The sequence below is a fragment of the Acomys minous genome (genome assembly GCF_964271855.1).
Source record: "Acomys minous genome assembly, chromosome: 3".
NCBI classification, from domain to species: Eukaryota; Metazoa; Chordata; class Mammalia; order Rodentia; family Muridae; genus Acomys; species Acomys minous.
Genome location: NC_140485.1, coordinates 77,381,746 through 77,395,755, shown reverse-complemented (window position 1 = coordinate 77,395,755; position 14,010 = coordinate 77,381,746). Strand labels below are relative to the sequence as shown.

Here is a 14,010-nt window from a genome sequence, read left to right as displayed (position 1 = left end):
CTCCACAGGAGAGCAACACGAAAGCCTGTTTGTTTTTGAAAGCTGCAGTTATCTATTTTGCTAAGTCTCCCCACTATGCTGGAATCAGGAGGTCCCTCCAGCAAGGCTCGTACAGGGTCTCTGTGTTTGCCCAGCTCCTCAGCTCCTCAAGCTCTGTAGAAGCCCAAAGAGCTACACATAGCAAAGACCTCAAGAGGTAAGAGTGTCACCAAAGCAGACAGACAGATACCCTGAAAATGATCACTGCAACTTTTCAAAGAAAATCCCTCTAAAACAGGCAACTCTTTGGTAATTTTGTTTAGATAGGATCTCACTCTGTAGCCCAGGCTGTCCTGGAACTCAGAGCAATGCTCCTGCCTCAGCTTCCTGAGTGCTGGGATTATAGGTGTGAGCTGACTACACATGGATTACAGCTGGCTTTTGGGGAAGTTATAATTCCAAAGAAGAGGAAAGCATGGATCAGCAAGGCCAGGAATGCAAAAAAGGCAGAAGAGCAGGGGCAAACCCACACAGCTTTCTTACAATGGCTAGGGGGGCCGCACGGACTTCCCTCAAGTCACCAACTCCCTTCAAGGACTACCTTAGCAGCCCTCGCAGCAGCTCCCACTGCTTTTTGAGAGACATGGAGGTGGGTGCCCTAACATGCTGCCCCAACGGAGTGTCCCAGGTCACACCCACAGTAACACATGCACACCCATGGCAAGGGAATGCACTCTCTCGTGCTTCTAGCTGTCACTGGGTGAATGTGCTGGGTGGATGGCGAGACTTATTTATTTTTCCAATTGAAATCGCATGAGGGCTTTCACTTATTTTTCCTTCAAAAGCAGCACCGTAAAAGCCCTGATGGTTAGAGCCCAGGCTGCCCTGAGTTGTTTATCAAGGGATCCGTTACTCAAGTCTTCTCCGGAGCAAACAGTTTGAGGCGGGAAGCCATGGGAGCTGAGTAGTGCAAATGTCTCATCTCTGAAAACTTTCAGACTCCCTCCTGTTCACTGCCTGGACTGCGCCCGGCTCCCCTCCCCCAATCCCACCATCTGTTCTCCAGAGAACAGATCAAATTTTCCAGCTAAGGTCTCTGGCGCCAAGGACTCAGCCCTGTGTGTTTCACCCTGCCCCCCACCAACTCAGAAATCCAACACCATGACCCAAATGGACTGCAGCCACATAAAACCACAAAGTAAAGTTTATAAAGCTTTATTAAACATTTCAAACAGCTGTGGAACGAACACACCAGAAATAAAGGCTTTACAACAGCAGTCCAAGTATTTCACAAGTGTGGCCTGGAAGTCCTACTTTCAGCTCTGCTCTGTGCCTGGCCCACCACCCTCACTCACACATGAGAGAGACGTTTCCGACTGGAAGGACAACCATGCTGATCTCCAGTGGGCAGGGCCAGGAGAAAGTCTCATCGGCTGACACTTGTGACTGAAGCGCAGAAAAACAAGTACCAAGTCACCAAATCTTCCTGTGTATTCTTCAGAGTGTACAGTCTACGTGGCGCAGGAACGAAGAGGCTCCTGGCGGGAGAATGATGGCCACTGCTCCCCTGGGTCTCGTCTGAGCCACCTTGGAGTCCACTGTGTTGGTCACTCTGCAATCCCCATGCTAAATAAAAACTGCAGCAGGACCTACTACAGCTAGCTACTGCTACTAAACCTCAGTCAGAACACGTTCAGTAAAGCTTCTTCAAAAGGAATATACACATGTATTTGTATGTACACGTACACACACACACACACACTCACGCTCACACAATGTGCACACACACATACAGGGCACATCAAGAATATCCAAACTCCTATCAAGGGAACCGAGGCTGCTATGAAGCACATACTTTCCCCCTCCCTCAGCGGGGACCACTGAGTCTGTAAGCACGCTGCACACCTCCCTCCTGAAGAGCATGCACTGGAGACAAGAGGCGGCCCCCACAGGACGGCTGAGAGAGGCAGGAGGAAGAGCAGAGGGAGAGAGGCTGGGCTGGAAGGCAAGAGCCCAGACACCCAGGCCAAAGGGCAATGTCTCTCCATCGCTTCTTTCTTTAAAATGAGGCAGAGAAAATACTGGAGGTTTATGGACAAGGAGCAGCTGAGACATGATTCCGTCTCACCTTCTCAACAGGGAAATAAGGAAGAAAAAGCGAGGCTCTCGGGCATCAGCAATCTCTTAAAATTTGAGATAAGTGCAAAAACAAGCCCTGTCTTGGACAGGTGCTCCCCCAAAAGAAAAGGAGTGGGAGAGAACCAAGGGGACAGCAGGGAAAGGGACTGAGGCGGGAAGGAGGAAGAGCCTGATGAGGAAGGGTCATGGAGGTACAAGGAGACTAGCATTGTATCTGCCCAGGTCATATCAAGGGTGGTTGACCAGGATAAGTGTAGACTCCCATCCGTCAGCCGGGACCAAGATGGTGACAGAACACACAACCATAAGACCACCCACGACTACAGGACTCTACAACAGAAGCACCGGTCAGTGCCAATATTCACATTATAAGGATAAAACATCACAGGCCAAAAGGCTCCATTAGGAATGTGGCACCCACAGGGCTGCGGGGTTTGAAACTCCAATGCTTTATGACCTATGCCAGTGCCTCCCCTCCCGTCTTCTGCTTCCTTGGCAAGCTATCTCGGCAGACGTTAGGTGCCCACAACACCGGGGTCATGGGCTGATTCCGGAAGTGGGGAATCGGAGCAGTGGTACAGGAAACAATTTCCCCAGCAGCTATAGCAGATGAGAAAGAGGGCTGCCAGGAACACCAAGGCACATATTGTGCAAGGTTTCCGTTCCAGGAGGAAGCTGAGCAGGTAGAAGCCCATGAACATGGAGTGGCTGAACCACAGGGCGGGGTTGAGGGGCTTGGGGATGAGGAGGACAGGCAGCAGCCACTGGAGGCAATACATGATCTCTGCCGGGCAGGGCCTTCACCAAGGCGGCCAGGCACCGCTGCAGGAACCGACCTAATGGGAGCCAGCAGGCACAGGTGGCTGCCCTCCGTTTTCTTCGACTCTCTCTCCAGGAGCTGAGCCGCTGTGCTCTCTGGCTGTCAGCCCGGGATCACCAAGGCAGCAAGGATCCTGAAGAGAAAAGTCAACACAACAAACAGACAAAGAACAGACAGACAGACACACAAACAAAACAAAAACAAACAAACAAACAAACAAAAAAAACAGGAACAAAATGTATACTTATTTGGGAAAATGGATCATGTAAACAACAGCAAATGTGAATGCCCTTCCCTCCCCACCCACCCATGAATGTCTGCTTCTAACCAAATTACTATTTTAAGATAGCCTCCTGGGGTGTCTTCCCTGGGCTTCTACTGGGGGCTCCCAGGAGGATACGGTCCCCGCAGTGGACTGGCTTTGCCTGGGCCCTGCCCAGCAGAGATCATGTATCGCCTCCTGGGGCTGCGGCCCGTCCTCAAAGGTCCCAGCCTCACAAAACCGCCCTGTGGTTGCCACAGGACACCATGGGCTTGGTGTTGCGCCCCCATGTGGTAAGGAAGGGCTCTGCATCTAGTCTCACATACGCAGCTCCAGCGTGGTGTGTCAAGTTACAGCAGTTATTTGTGCAGGGCTAACCTGGAGATGCTAGGCAGTGGGACCTCAGATCCTGGCAAGCTATGGGCGTCTGCTTTTTCCAAATAGTTCAGTACTATTTAGCCCAAACCGGCCAACTTCTTTAAAGTCAATGTAATTAAAAAAAAAAAAAAAAAAAAAAAGGAAGAAAGAAAAACCAAAATCACACCGGACTCTCTTGGATCACTAAACCTCCATCTGTTACTGACAATGAACAGAACCAGGTCTCTGTAAGTGTCTAATCAAAATTAACATCCTGTTCACATAGAGGCAACATTTGGCCTCTGTGCCAGGTATCTTGCTGGAGAGGTACTTTTCCAGCAGCCACTGGGATGGCGGGGATTCCTACTCGCGGATGGCAATTTCTTCTTTCTATTCTCATTACATTCCACTAAAGATCTAAAAGACCACGCTAAGAGAGGGATACTCGCGTTGCTTTGAAACTAACCAGTCAGTCAACAGCAGCCATAACCCTTAGTGGCTGCATCAAAATCCTGTTCTATGCTCCAGCGGCGTATAGAACTGTACAAAGAACCACCCTGGTTCAGGCAGACCTACTAGGGACTAGGGGAGGGGAGCACCAGGCAGAGGTCGTTATGTACCCAGCCGAAAACTAGCCCCAAATACATTTGGGCCACTTATCCATAAAGTTCGCTCGCTCCTTTGGTGTACACAAAGGGAACCAATCCTCCTTACATCTTTCCTAGAGTAAATACAATTGCTTTAGCTATTAAGAGCAGAGAGCTGGTCCAGCTCGGGACCGCGGCCACCACCGCCTGCCGGCAGAGCGGGAAGCAACAATCAGGAAAGTGGTACACGATCAAGGATTCTCACAAAACAACTGGCATAGGTTTAAAATTCACAGACTATTAGGAGTGCTGAGAAAGGGGTATATTTTTTGTTTTATGAGACAGCGTTCCGTAAATTCGGTTTTCCATCCATTTAGGACGTACTTTTTGGCGCGGCACTGGTTACGCGGCTCGAATTTGCAGGCTTGGGTGTGCCGTACCGAGAGGCTTGCACCCCTTACCCTCATTCTACACTCGAGAGCCACTACTCCCCTCCATTTTACACCGAATTTCAAAAGCGGGCAGAACAGAATCTTCTAGAAGGGTGTTACGAGCGGATTCAGGACGTGGGGGGTCGGTGTGGAAAAAACCAGACGGTTATTTTTTTCTCTCTCGGCGAATGAGGAACGCCCCCCACTACCCCTCCTCAACAACAACCCCCAAGTGCGCATGCGCACTTCGGTGGCAGGAGGGTACTTAAGGCGCGGCCACCGGGGCTGCGGCAGTGCGCCGAACAGCGGACTCCGAGATCTGCAGACCTCGGCGAACCCTTGCTCTCGACCACCTACCCACTCTCGGAACCATGGCCGCAGTGGCAGCAGCCTCCGCCGAACTGCTAATCATCGGCTGGTACATCTTTCGCGTGCTGCTGCAGGTGAGTATATGCCCGGGCTTTGGGTGGGAGAGGGTACCCAAAGCGCGCCCCTTGGAACCCTAACCCGCGTCGCGATTGCCGCCTCCCCAACCCATCCTATCCCAATTGCCGCGATTCCTGCCTACCAAAGTGCCGCGGTGGTACTATTTGTCCCTGCCCGTCCCCGTGCCCACATCCTCGCACAGACCCTGTCCCCAGTGCGCCGGCGCCCGGCCGGGAACAAAGACTCAGGGGTGCGGCGGTCGCCCGCAGCGGACGATCGCGACCAACGCGGTAAGAAACACCCGCTCTACTCAGACTCGATCCCAGGAGGGAGGCGGGGCACTTGTGTGCTGCGCGACTTTACAGTTCGCCCAGCAGAAAATGTTCGCCTTAAAAAATTGCGCATTGCGGGAAATTTTCTTTAAAACACACTATATACGCATACAACATTCATGGGGTGGGGTGAGAAAAGTTAGAAAATGGCACTTCTCAGGGGAAAAAATCTTAACAAAAAGAATCTCAACAAATTGAAAAAAATAAAGGGAGAGAAATAGAGAAAACGCGCATTGCAGGAAAAATAAACCAGACAAAGGCACTTGGCAGGGGGAAAATGCATTAGATAAAACATACTAGTAAAGAGACAAAGGAACAGGGGAAAAAATGAACTGGAACACACTTTGAATAAAACAATTAGAGGAAAATGCCCTTCTCAGGAAAAAAGGGAAGGGAAAGAACGCTTATAAAAGAAAAAAGAAAAAGACAAATCATTTTCTGGAAAGAGAGAGCACACGAAAAGGTGCTTTTCTTAAAGCCAAATTGGAAGAAAGCGCTTTGTGCATAAAACCGTCTATCCTCGAGAGCTCCCTTTGCAGGAAGAGTTCCCTGCTAAAGGAATCCTTTGCCAAAGGAATCGCATATTTCCTTCAAGGTGTTCCTGGAATGCTGCATTTACTGGGTAGGATTCGCTTTTCGAAATCCTCCAGGGACACAGCCCATTGCGAGAAGTGAGGTATACCTAAGTTGTGGGTCCAATCAGCTTGCAGCCATGCAGCTCTCAGCACAGTTGGAAAAGCTCCAGCTGCCCTGACTCGTGGACAAGCTGCGCCGCGCCCACCACTCCAGGCTGCACTGGACAGGCGGGCGGGGCAGGGGGCGGGGCTGGGCGGGCACACAGCAGGAGCAGCAAGCAGCAGTAGCAGCAGCACTATACTGGGTCCTAGGTGCTTCTTCTCTAAAGGTGGGTCCTGGGTCTCTCACCGCAGGTGTTCAGGTACTCCCTGCAGAAGCTGGCGCACACGGTGTCCCGGACCGGGCGGCAGGTGCTGGGGGAGCGCAGGCAGAGAGCCCCCAACTGAGGCCCCAGCTCCCAGCCCTGGGCGGCCGTGTCATCAGGTGCTCCTGTGCTTCTCGACCAGCATGGGAGCCAGTGCCGCGCAGGAATGGGGGGTCCCCTGTGCTCCCTCGTCAGAGGAGCACTTGCCAAGGTCAGTGAGGGGCCGGTAGGCCCCCGGAGAAGCAGCACCGACAATGATGAAGCTATCAGTTCCCTTCCCAGCCCCTTTGCCCCTGTCCCACTACCGGCGGGTGGGAGAAGAGGGGGGAAGAGGGGAGCAAACCCTCGAGAAATGGGCGTAGGCACCTCATTCTGATCTGGACCAAGACGGAACAGCACCATCTCAGCTGCATGAGAGATCGTACTACGGAGATCCAACACACAACCAAACAGCAGAATGGACATTCTGACACCACCAGCCGAAGCCCTGAATCTCGGTGCAGAAGAGAAAACATCAACTGTGTGCCCTGTGGCAGGACTGGAGGGCATGGATGCGGGAGGAAGAGGGTTAAGAAATTCAGAGGCGCCCTCTTGCAGTCCCTTGCCTAAGGCACGCACTTTCCTGCCTTGCTCCCTCATTCCCCTAACTCCCCAGCCTTCCAAACCCCTCCCCAAAATGTGTCACTTGATTCGGACCTATTCAACCAGAAACTGAATCCCACTTTCACCAAAACACCTTCTCCGGACCCCCGGCCCTTCACTGATCTTGCTTATCCCTGGTCTCACGAGGCAGTTGTGGTCAATATTGTGGTAGTCGCTAACTGTACTGCTTAATTGTGCATTAGTTGTATCCCCCAGCTAGATTGTAAGCTCCTGGAGAACAGGGACCACCTCCACAAAAAATAAAAAACGGACCTCTCCTGTCTTGTACAGTGTCCTAGGACCGTGCAGGGCAGTGGGGGTGCACCAAAGTTCTTTTGTGGCTTCTTCTGCGACAGCGTCACATGTCTCTAACTGGGCAATGTACCCACTGTGGAGGGGTATACCACATGGGAAAGGGAGGAGAGGAGGGGGACAAGAATGAACCAAGACTCTGCCTCATTTAAATACTGTCCTGAGATAAAGGACTATTTCTCGTCCCCAGTGAACATCTAAATACTGTCCTGAGATAAAGGACTGTTTCTCGTCCCCAGTGAACATCTAAATACTGTCCTGAGATAAAGGACTGTTTCTCGCCCCCAGTGAACATCTAAATACTGTCCTGAGATAAAGGACTGTTTCTCGCCCCCAGTGAAAAAGGTGGTATTCATTTGTCCCAAAACAAGGGACAATCCCCTTCCCCAGGATGTTGGGTGCATTTACTTGGTGGTCCTGAGATAAGGTACCACAGGTGGTTATAAATTTGAGAATGATGGGGAGAAAATAAGTGGGAATGGCCCTTTAAATGGAATACTGAGGACCAAGAAGGTTGACTTTAGAAATATAAAGCTATACCCCAGATCGCTACCCAGGAGCCCTGGGAAACAACTGCTGGGCAGGAAGAGGGGGCACTGGCTGGGACAATGGGCATGAGATGTGGCTTTGGGCCTCCTCCACCCAGCTTAGTCCTACGCCCCAGGATCACCATAAGGCCATCCTGCTGGACTTTTCTAACTCTCCAGCTGGACACTCCTCTTAATTTCTCAGTATATCCTTAAGGACCTTATCCAGCCGCTAGCCTGCCTTTTCCCCTCCCATTGCATCTTGAGGGTGGGCTGGCCTTAGTTCTCTTCCTTGGTTAGCCAAGGCTCTTCTTACAAGTGTCAGCTGACTTGTCCTGCCACCTGTTAAACCTCATCTCTGGTTTTATCCATCCCTGTCACTACACACCTGTTGCTATGTCAACACTAAGGGGATGAGTTGGAAGGCTATCAGTTCTCCTCTGCTACTTCCCTGAATCCCTTAGTCAGGATTGTCACACCACACTCTGGTGTGCAAAGCACCTCAAAGTCCTTGAACCTTGTCTTTGTCTCTGGCTCCCAAGAAAGCTTGATTTTCAGACCAATCACTGGCACCTCTGAAGATACTTGTAATTTCACTCAACACCAGGAAATTAAGGGGGCAGGTAGCACAGAACTTGCTGTGGTCTTGGCTTTACCATCCATCAAATTAGCTTAGGCTACCAAGCCAGGTCGCTTTTAGTCACCTACCAAAGTCTAGATGAACCCCCATACAGATCAGAGCATCACCAGGATTCCATGGAACTTGGATGTGACATGCATTCTAAGGCTCCATCTTCCTAGCAGGGTGGATACAGCTGCTTGCTGCCAAGGCCTGAAGTTAGGTCAGGTCCTTAGTCCCAAAGCTACTCATCTGCAGTCAGTGCCTCCCTCCTTCCAGACTAGAAACTTCTGTGGTTTGCTGTACTAAAATTGATCCAAGAGTACATACCAACGCAGGTTCCCAAGGAAGGCTCACTCTCGCCTTGGAGACTTGGAGAGGTGGGCCCACTGTCACTCTATTGTTCCATATGTCCTAGCCTCGGCCCAACACAAAGGCAGGACACAGCAAGGAGGTTGGAGTCCGGCCACCCTGCACGCAGCACATCTTGTACCCTCATCCCCAAGCCAGGAGGCTAATGGTAACCCCGGGGCTTTCCAGATGATCCTGGCAAAACCTTTTTCTTCCATCTTCCCTCCATCAGTACTGAATGTGGTGTAGTTAGGTGGAGACTTCCAGGAAAGGGCTGCCAGGGTGACTCTGAGAAATGTGAAATATCTACTACCCACCTTCCTCTCCCACCTCACGCCCGACTGTCCTGACAGCAAACTAAAGCCCCCAGAGAAGGCCGAGAAGAATGTGTTCATGGCCGTCCTTGTGTAGTACCTGCAAGCCTGATCCAAACATATCTTATATATAAAATGTTTCAACAAGCTACATGCTATTAAAACATTTTATTCTCACATAGAGCAATGGGGTGCGTTCTTTTATTGCAAAGCCCTTAGTACACAGAGCTAAATATCCCGTTCCTAAAGAGGTTGCTACTTCTGAACAGGAGCAAAGGCAGAGCAGATGAGCTGTGAGGGAAGCCGAATAGCTTTATGGGACTCTAGCAACACATGAGATTCTAAGGCTCCATCTTCCTAGCAGGGTGGATACAGCTGCTGCCAAGGCGTTAAGTTAGGACCTGACCTAGGCTGCGTCTCAGCCTGACCGGCTCGAGTTCAGTAGGGTGGAGGTCAAAGCTTCCAGAGATGTGGGTTCTAAGAGACTCTAACTGTGGAGTAAGTGAACTGTGACTGAAATGTGTCTGAGGAACAACAGGGATTAAGGTTTTTGGCTTGGGCTATAGGGCTGGCCAAAGATAGCTTAATTACACCGAGGCTTTGAGGGAGGCAGGCTTGCTGTTGGCCACTTACTAGATATCTACTTTCAAACTTGGATCTCTTCAGGAGCCGACAGCCCAAAGGGAGCGTCTGAGCTGGCAGTTAATCTCTCCCAGGAGATTTAAATGTGTGTACACACAGAGAGAAAAGAATAGTCCATCAAAGACTCCGTTTCCAGGTGACCACGACTTCTTCCATATGCCAGAGAGGCACATTTGCCACAATCTTCTCTGGAAACAATTCTGTCATTCCGTGACCCCCGTCCCCCCACCACAGGGCTCAGACCACAGCAGGAAACAGATTCCTGGACATTCCCAGGGCAGAGCCAGAAGACAGAGGAAGGCAATACAGGGCTCTTGGTAGGTCACACCGTGACATGTGTATGCTTCCAAGACAGAGAACGAGAAAAGAGGACAGCCCAACTCCGATTCCCCTTAGAAAAGACAGATGAGAAATTAAACTGTTTCGGCAGGAACTTTGGGATGACCATTTTTCAGATACAGAATTCATTTGGTTCCTGGAACTGACCAGGGTTCCAGAAACCTCATCTTTGAACAGGAATTATTGCCATTCATGAATCTTGATTTAAAAGAAACGAACAAGCTTGACCTAACACTTGGGATGAGCACATAAAACGGAACTTTTTTTTTTTTTTTGCTTCCTGGCTTCGGTGTTGCAGTCCAGAGGCTGACGGGATGTTGGACCATGTCAGGCCGGGCAGAGAAACTGTTCCCAATACCATCAGTTCCCTGAAAGGGACAAAAGAGGATCCGAACGTATAAACACAAAGAACCTATAAACTAGAACAGGTCTTAAGTTTCCCAACTAAAAAGGGACATGAGACCTAGAAGGAAACTAAAGGTTGTATGATAGGAGGAAGGAAAAATCGACTTGTCTCCCCATCCCCCATTTTCCTTTCCAGTCCAAGACGAGTGTGACAGGCATTCCGTTCCTTCTGCTGCCCTTGAGGGCCACTCCCCAACCAACTATAGGCGAGGGAGCCGGTGTCCAGACTCGACGAAAAGTTGGTGCCGAGCGAGAAGCACCCAGGACCCGAAGCAGATGGTCACCCTATCACTCCAGACACAAAAGAGAGTGTTTGGGGCCCACTTCTACCTACTCCCCACACTACTTCGGATGGGGGGGAAATGGGGGTAGGGTGGGGAAGAGCAAAGATCGAGAGACTGAAGTGGCGAGTAGAATGGCTGGCCTCCCAGAAGCTGAAGCCCCTTGCCAAGGGCCAGAGCGGAGGAGGTGGTGGTCGAGCCCGGCGTTCCCAGCGCCATCCCGGGAGCGTGCTGACCTTGGAAGCCAGCGTGACAGCCAGGAACCCCAGAACTCACCCTAGGGACGGGAAGGGACCCCTCCCACCCCCCACCCCAAGGCCCAGGTTGGGGCAAAGCAGGGAGGTCACCTGACGCCAGACAAGGGTGTGCCCGCCCCCAGCCGCGCGGAAAGCCCCGGCGAGAGGCCAAGCGGCGCCTAAGGTGACCCCGCAGGGCCAACATGGCGGCTCGGCCTCGCCGAGCGCCTAGCCTCTCACCCCGCCCAGGTGGGCGACGCCACGATACCTGCGAGCCCCGCCATGGCGCTGCCGCCACTGTCAGCGTCGCCGGTCGCTGCCGCAGCCTGCCTCCACCTTAGCTCTCCACCGACGCCGCAGGAGCTGGGGAGACGCCCCCTTCGTCTTCAAGTGGAGCATCACAAGGACCCCGTCCAAAGTCAGGCTGTCCTGCGCGGACGCCTGACAAATAGGCCCAAAATGAAACTACTCTAGGGGATTCTTCCCTCAGTATCCGTCACAAAATAGCCTTTATGAACTTTTTCGGGACGTTAATAAAATTATGGAGCGCTGTAGTCTTCAATCCCGTGGAATATTTAGTCAGGCGTACTTTGGACAGCCCCAAACCTCTGGCCCATGGTCCCCTTCATGCATATGCAGCAGATTGTGATCCTTACTCTTTGTAGTTTAGTTTGGTTGAAGAGTCTCAGTCCCCAGAAGCTCTCGGACCGTGGGCACCTCTGCACCCTGGGAAACTTCTCGTGCCTCACATCTAGCCCTTTGAACCACAGGCAAAGACCCAGGCTCAGAATATGCTTCCTTCTGGGTGATGAAATGCCTTGCCCCAGGCCTGTTAAAGTCTAGATGAGTTAGTGTGTTCACTTAACTAGCTAATTAGCCACGTTCCTGAGCTCGTACTATGCGCAAGCGCAGTGTTAGGGGCCAAGGAAGTAGAATACGACTCCTGACCCCAATTTCCTCAGTCAGGAGGTGAGAGTGAGTGTTGGAGGATTACTGTATATTAATACCTTTAATCAGGCCAGTACATAATTACGCATCGTGGGAAGCGCTAATAGGCAAAGTAAAGAGAGTTATGAGAAGTTAGTGGAATCCGGTGTCTGCAGAGCGGTGAGGGGTGGGGCCTTCTTGGGCAGATGAGTTTGTGTATTGTGTGCGTCGTCAAGGGGTATTCTTCCAGACATAGAGGTGACAACCCTAAGAAGGGTTGGGGTTGAGCAAGGAATATAACAGACACCTTGGGCATGAGTTTGGATCTTTGTCTTGAAAGGCACGGGAAGCTATGCTCTTTAGGGCAATGAAAGACTTTTGGGTCTCTTGGCTTTCCGAGTTGGAAGACATGGAGGTGAGGTTCAGGATGAGAGACCAGCCAAGGAACCAGAACAACTTTCCCAACACAAAGTCACGGTGACTCAGACAGGTAGTGGCTAAGGAAGCCAGGGAGAAGAGATCATATCACAGTGGATGTGGGTAAACAGCGAGTCGGCAGGCTCTGGTCTTAAGTATGAAGGGACGAAGAGCCTTTGGCCAAGGTGGAAATGCCTGAGGAGAGACAGGCTGCAGGGGACAATCAGAAGTGTGACTAGGGTCGGGCGTGGTGGCGCACGCCTTTAATCCCAGCACTCGGAAGGCAGAGGCAGGCGGATCGCTGTGAGTTCAAGGCCAGCCTGGTCTACAAAGTGAGTCCAGGATGGCCAAGGCTACACAGAGAGACCCTGTCTCGAAAAAAGAGAGAGAGAGAGAGAGAGAGAGAGAGAGAGAGAGAGAGAGAGAGAGAAATGTGACTAAGAAGTTGTAGCTGAGGGCTGGAGAGATGGCTCACAGGTTAAGAGCACTGGCTGCTCTTGCAGAGGTCTAGAGTTCAATTCCCAGCAACCACATGGTGGCTCACAACCATCTGTAGTGTGATCTGATGCCCTCTTCTGGCCTGCAGGTGTATGTGCAGGCAGAGCACTGTATACATAATAACAAATAAATCTTGGCGGGGGGGGGGGGGGGGGGGGGGGAAGGAAATAAGTGGCAGATGAATGGAGTGGCTTGGCCCCAGGTTTATTCCAGCACTCTGTTGTCCTTCAGTGCGCATGTCCTTCATACTCACAAGATGGCCACCCCAGTTCCAGGTGTCACATTTGAGCCAAGACAGTGGGTAGTCTTTCTTTAGTTGAGCCCACAGCAGGCCTGACTGTGACCCTCTTGTTGTTCAGTTGCTTAGAAGCCCATAAGGATCAGTGTACTTATCCCTGGTACTCCTGCCTGCTAACAACAGAAGAAAACAGAAGGCCAGGAAGCCCCTGAGTAGATAAAGAGGGGCCTGAACACGGGGTCAGGGCCAACTAACATTCTTGTGCACTGTTGATGGCAGAGGGAGGAAGGGTAATCACTCTAGGAAACTCAGCATGTCTTTGTTTTCCTCCTCCTCTTCCTCTTCCTCCTCCTCCTCCTCCTCTGCCTTCTTTATTCAAGACAGGGTTTCTCTGTGTAGCCTTGGCTGTTCTGGACTCACTTGGTAGACCAGGCTGCCCTTGAACTCACAGTGATCCTCCGTTTGCCTCTGCCTCCTGAGCGCTGAGATTAAAGGCGTGCGCCACCACGCCGGGCCGTGTCCTTGTTTTCAACACACCCTCTGTGCTATGCCCAGAGCCTCTGCTCCTATGGATCGTCTGGCAAGACTGTCTTTAGCAGAGGAATCCCTAGTTCAGTTGGTCTGGAAACAATCTGGTATCCATCCATGAGAGAATGGACCAACATACCAAGTGTTAGTCTGTGGGATACATATAGCACTTGGTAGCCATAGCTTCTGCATAGGAGATTCAAGAATGTTTCTAAAACATTTGGAAAAAAATTTTGCATCTGTACGTATTGAGCACATACTGGCATTGTTATCACCACCTGAAAGCTATAATGGAATAATTACTTATATAGTTCTTACAGGTTTTAGCTCAGTGTTCTAGAGCTGGGGTGAAGCACGTGAGAGGTTCTGTGTAGGGCACCTGGAAATGCTGTGCCCTTTTATGTGAGAGACTGGCGCATCCTCCTATTTGGTGGCCTTGGAACCAATGTCTGAATTGTGAG

General features: G+C 51.3%; 2 protein-coding genes across 8 annotated transcripts; one reads left to right on the top strand and one right to left on the bottom strand.

Annotated features, from left to right (window-relative positions):
* Nucleotides 1–1,178: 1,178 nt before the first annotated feature.
* Nucleotides 1,179–11,757, bottom strand: BLCAP (BLCAP apoptosis inducing factor). Of its 4 annotated transcripts, XR_014778268.1 has the most exons (3): nucleotides 11,598–11,612; nucleotides 11,210–11,382; nucleotides 2,905–3,071 (listed from the first exon to the last, which is right to left on the bottom strand). XR_014778268.1 is itself a non-coding variant. In XM_084777233.1 (2 exons), exon 2 carries the CDS (start codon nucleotides 2,895–2,897, stop codon nucleotides 2,634–2,636), a length of 264 nt encoding a protein of 87 aa, XP_084633359.1. In that variant the 5' UTR covers nucleotides 2,898–3,071; nucleotides 11,598–11,757; the 3' UTR covers nucleotides 1,179–2,633. The 4 variants fall into 4 exon arrangements, 2 of the variants coding, with proteins under 2 accessions (XP_084633359.1, XP_084633358.1); XM_084777233.1 differs by lacking the exon at nucleotides 11,210–11,382 and having other exon boundaries at nucleotides 1,179–3,071; nucleotides 11,598–11,757; XM_084777232.1 differs by lacking the exon at nucleotides 11,598–11,612 and having other exon boundaries at nucleotides 1,179–3,071; nucleotides 11,210–11,547.
* Nucleotides 4,190–7,244, top strand: NNAT (neuronatin). Of its 4 annotated transcripts, none has more exons than XM_084777228.1 (3): nucleotides 4,190–5,018; nucleotides 5,204–5,291; nucleotides 6,263–7,244. In XM_084777228.1, the coding sequence occupies exons 1-3, from the start codon at nucleotides 4,947–4,949 to the stop codon at nucleotides 6,490–6,492; spliced, it is 390 nt and encodes a 129-aa protein (XP_084633354.1). In that variant the 5' UTR covers nucleotides 4,190–4,946; the 3' UTR covers nucleotides 6,493–7,244. The 4 variants fall into 4 exon arrangements, with proteins under 4 accessions (XP_084633354.1, XP_084633357.1, XP_084633355.1 ...); XM_084777229.1 differs by lacking the exon at nucleotides 5,204–5,291 and adding an exon at nucleotides 5,929–6,004 and having other exon boundaries at nucleotides 4,396–5,018; XM_084777230.1 differs by lacking the exon at nucleotides 5,204–5,291 and adding an exon at nucleotides 5,929–6,009 and having other exon boundaries at nucleotides 4,411–5,018.
* Nucleotides 11,758–14,010: the final 2,253 nt, after the last annotated feature.